Source organism: Otolemur garnettii, unplaced genomic scaffold (assembly GCF_000181295.1).
Source record: "Otolemur garnettii isolate 467f Iridium unplaced genomic scaffold, OtoGar3 scaffold00539, whole genome shotgun sequence".
Taxonomy (NCBI): domain Eukaryota; kingdom Metazoa; phylum Chordata; class Mammalia; order Primates; family Galagidae; genus Otolemur; species Otolemur garnettii.
Genome location: NW_003852934.1, coordinates 1 through 3,968, shown reverse-complemented (window position 1 = coordinate 3,968; position 3,968 = coordinate 1). Strand labels below are relative to the sequence as shown.

At 39.4% G+C, this 3,968-nt stretch overlaps 1 protein-coding gene across 1 annotated transcript in view; it reads left to right on the top strand.

Annotated features, from left to right (window-relative positions):
- LOC100953976 (structural maintenance of chromosomes flexible hinge domain-containing protein 1-like) overlaps positions 1 to 3,419 on the top strand; it is a 21,641-nt gene extending 18,222 nt beyond the window's left edge. Inside the window, exons 4-5 of the mRNA XM_003803748.2 lie at positions 2,242 to 2,324; positions 3,246 to 3,419. Of these exons, the coding sequence (XP_003803796.2) occupies positions 2,242 to 2,324; positions 3,246 to 3,419 (257 nt within the window). The remainder of the gene's footprint in view (positions 1 to 2,241; positions 2,325 to 3,245) is intronic.
- Positions 3,420 to 3,968: the final 549 nt, after the last annotated feature.

Below are 3,968 nucleotides of genomic sequence, written 5' to 3'. Positions count from 1 at the left end.
GGGCTGGATTCGAACCTGCCACCTTAGGTGTATGTGGCTGGCACCTTAGCCACTTGAGCCACAGGCGCAGAGCCTGTTTTGTTTTGTTTTTGTTTTTGTTTTTTTGAGACAGGGTTTTACTGTGTCGCCCTTGGTAGAGTGCTATGGTGTCACAGCTCACAGCAACCTCTAACTCTTGGGCATAAGCAATTCTCATGCTTTAGCCTCCTAAGTAGCTGGGAATACAGGCACCAGCTGCAACCCTCTGCTATTTTTTGGTTGCAGTTGTTTAGCTGGCCTGGATAGGACTCAAACCTGCCACCCTTGGTGTATGTGGCTGATGCTGTAACCACTGTGCTACAGGCACTGAGTTGGCTATTTATTTTATTATTATTTTCTTTTTAGAGATAGAGTGTCACTGTATTGCCCAGGCTAGTCTCAAACTTCTGTCTCAAACTCCTGGCTTCAAGCTATCCTCCTGCCTCAGCCTCCTGAGTTGCTAGAATTACATGCAAGAGCCATGTGCCTAGTTCCCTGACTTATTTTCTAGAGTTGTTACCCTTAGCCATATCCTTACAAGTTTCTGATTTGTGGTGACTTCTTTGTGATTAGCATTAGCTTATAAACATAGCCATCTCTTGAGTGTTTTAGAATGAATAGAAGTACTTGCTGTAGTGCTATTCTGCTCATTAATTAGAGCTTTAGTTGGTTTAAGCATGTGTGGAATTAAGAGATACGAATTTGGTATGGTTTCTTTCTTTTTAATTACTGGCATAAAAGCAGGAAATAGTTTGAGTAGTTACCTTGAAAAGAAGAGAGTATTAGTGCTTGGCCAGTGATAACTTGAATGTCAAGTTGGTGGTGTGGTAAGGGAATTAGTGGCAGTTCTGTGTCAGTTAAGCAGATGAGTTCTGCCATTTGAGAAGTTTCTGTTAATTGAAAGAATTCACCGTTCAGGCCAGGCACTGTGGTTCATGCCTGTAAATCCTAGCCCTCTGTGAGGCGAAAGGTGGGAGGCTTTCTTGAGCTTAGGAGTTCTAGATCAGCTTGAGCAAGAGCTTGAGCCTATCTGTACTAAAAATAGAAAAATTAGCTAGGCCAGGTGGCACCAGCGTGTAGTCCTAGCTACTTGGAAGGCTTCGGGAGAGGGTGATCCTTTCTGTCCAGGAGTTTGAGGTTGCTGTAAGCTACGGTCATGCCACTCTAGCCTGTACAATAGAGTGAGACTCTTGTCTCAAAAAAAGAGAAAGGAGACTTGGTGCCAGTAGCACAGTGGTTACGGCACCAGGCACATGCACTGAGGCTGGCGGGTTTGAGCCCAGGTCAGGCCAGCTAAACAACAATGACAACTGCAACCAAAAACTAGCTGGGCGTTCTGGCAGGCTCCTGTAGTCCCAGCTACTTGGAAGGCTGAGGCAAGAGAATCGCCTAAGCCCCAGAGCTGGAGGTTGCTGTGAGCTGTGACTCCATAGCACTCTACCAAGGGTGACATAGTGAGACTCTGTCTCAAAAAAAAAAAAAGAGAGAAAGGAATGAGCCAGGCATGGGCTCATGCCTGTAATCCTAGCCCTCTTGGAGGCCAAGTTGGGTGGATTGCCTGAGATCATGGGTTTGAGACCAGCCTGAGCCAGAGTGAGACCCCACTTCTGAAAATAGCTGGGGGGTGTGGCAGGCATCTCTAAGTCCTAGCAATTCGGGAGGCTGAGGCAAGAAAATCACCTAAGCCCAAGAGTTTGAGGTTGCTGTGAGCTGTGACGGCGTGGCACTCTATGGAGGGTGACAAATTAAGACTCTATCTTAAAAGAAACAAAACCTCCCACTCTATTCAAATTAGCTTTAAGAAACATTGATAGTTGCTTTTATATTTGCCTCCACATCTCTAAATGTGTTTACTTTTGACTTGTGCATAATGTAATTACATATCACACACTGATACTTGATTTTGTTAAATCTATTTGTCTTCTATTTGTTTGTTATGTCTATAAGTTTGTCTTTAGATTATAAACTCTTCGAAACTAGGAATCATGCTTGGCTAACTCAGGTGTATGGTGCCATACCAGTACTGGTTGATGACTTCTTTGTGATTGATTTTGATGCCTTTGTTATGTATTGTATCATTAGGACCAGACTAATGCTTTTAATTCTGGCTCTTTGGAAAATAAAAGTGATAGCTTTAAAGTACTTGAGAATTTTTTCCAGTTTTGAATTATCGTATGATGTATGTAGGAAGGAATGAAATAATGTTTTCTTAATCTCTTCCAGCATTTGCTCTCGCAGAATTAATTGATAATTCATTGTCTGCCACTTCTCGTAATGTGGGTATTAGAAGAATACAGATCAGATTGGTAAGAAAATAATATAAAGTAATTTAACTTTTCCTTTTATAAAAGTAGTATAAGTTAGGCCGAGTGTGGTAGCTCATGCCTGTAATCCCAGCACTCTGGGAGGCTGAGGTGGGTGGATTGCCTGAGCTCAAGAGTTGGAGACCAGCCTGAACCAGAGTGAGACGCTTGTCTCTAAAAATAGCCGGACATTATGGTGGGTGCCTGTAGTCCCAGCTACTGGGTAGGATGAAGCAAGAGAATCACTTGAGTCTAAAGAGATCACAAGAGTCTAAAGTTGCTGTGAGCTATGACGCCATGGTATACTGAGGGCAACAAAGTGAGACTCTGTTGCATAAAAAAAAAAAAAGTGCTATAAGGTGATTAGACAAAAATTAGAAAATAAACTATATGTAGAAACAATTGTCATATTTCTTCATCCATTGTTAAAATTTTGTCGTGTGCTCTTTTTCTGTGCATATATGTATACATGTACATGTACATTTTAATTTTTATATTCTATTTTCCTTAAATAGTAAATTATTAACATTTGCTATATCATGAATTTTCTATAATACGATATTCCATTGCTACAGAGTGGCTTACTGGTTGTAATATAAGTTATATAGTCAGTGTTCTCTTGTTGAATATTTAGATATTTTTACCTCTGAAAGCAAAGCTGGGATGATGAATATTACTATATGGCTTTGTGCACATCTCTGCTTATTTCTTTAAGTTAAATTCTGAGAAATGGAATTTCTAGGCTGAAGGACATGAAGAATTCTGAGGTTTATGATACAGCTGAAGTGTCTTTTAGAAAGTATTAATTTACACTTCCACTACAGTGTATAAGTGAGCCCATTTAGTCACTTTTTTTCATATTTAACTTCTAATATTTTAAGTATTGATTTAACCTTTTCTTTTTGAACTTATTTTGTTTCACAGCTTTTTGATGAGACACAAGGAAAACCTGCTGTTGCAGTGATGGATAATGGAAGAGGAATGACCTCTAAACAGCTCAACAACTGGGCTGTGTATAGGTTGTCAAAATTTACAAGGCAAGGTGACTTTGAAAGGTTAGAAAACCTTAATTTTTTTATGGGACGCTGTGTATTTTAATAAGGGTAAAAATTTAACATGCCCTTAGGTACACAAGATATATTAGAAATTTTGAAGTTACCAGCATATTTATTTAGGCTTTTATATTATAGAACCTTTATGATCAATTTTCAGAAATAGAACTACATAATGTGGTACCTTTTCCTTGAAACACTCTCTTTGCTAAAGTGTGTAGGAGTTAAGGTGATGTGTTGAGTATGTTGGCGTTTTCCCCCTTTTCTTATTAAGTCTGTGTAGCTGCTTAGAGCAGTATAATGGTTTAGAAATAGGGTTAGAAATCACTTTGTACTACTTGCAAAATGTCTACAACTACACGTGGTTCTGTGGAGTTCACTATTATTGCTCTACTTTCAGAGGTCTATTTTGCATACCTATTAGGGAATAGAATCCAGTCATGGGTTTTATATCAGAATATGCTTGTAGAAAATATCCTGAGAGAGAATGGTTTAGGGAAGACAAAATATGCTAAAAGCTGTCAGAGATAAAAAGATTTGCATGTTTGGCATAATAGCAGACCTCTATTAAGAAGAGCTTTGATTGGCTCTGCGC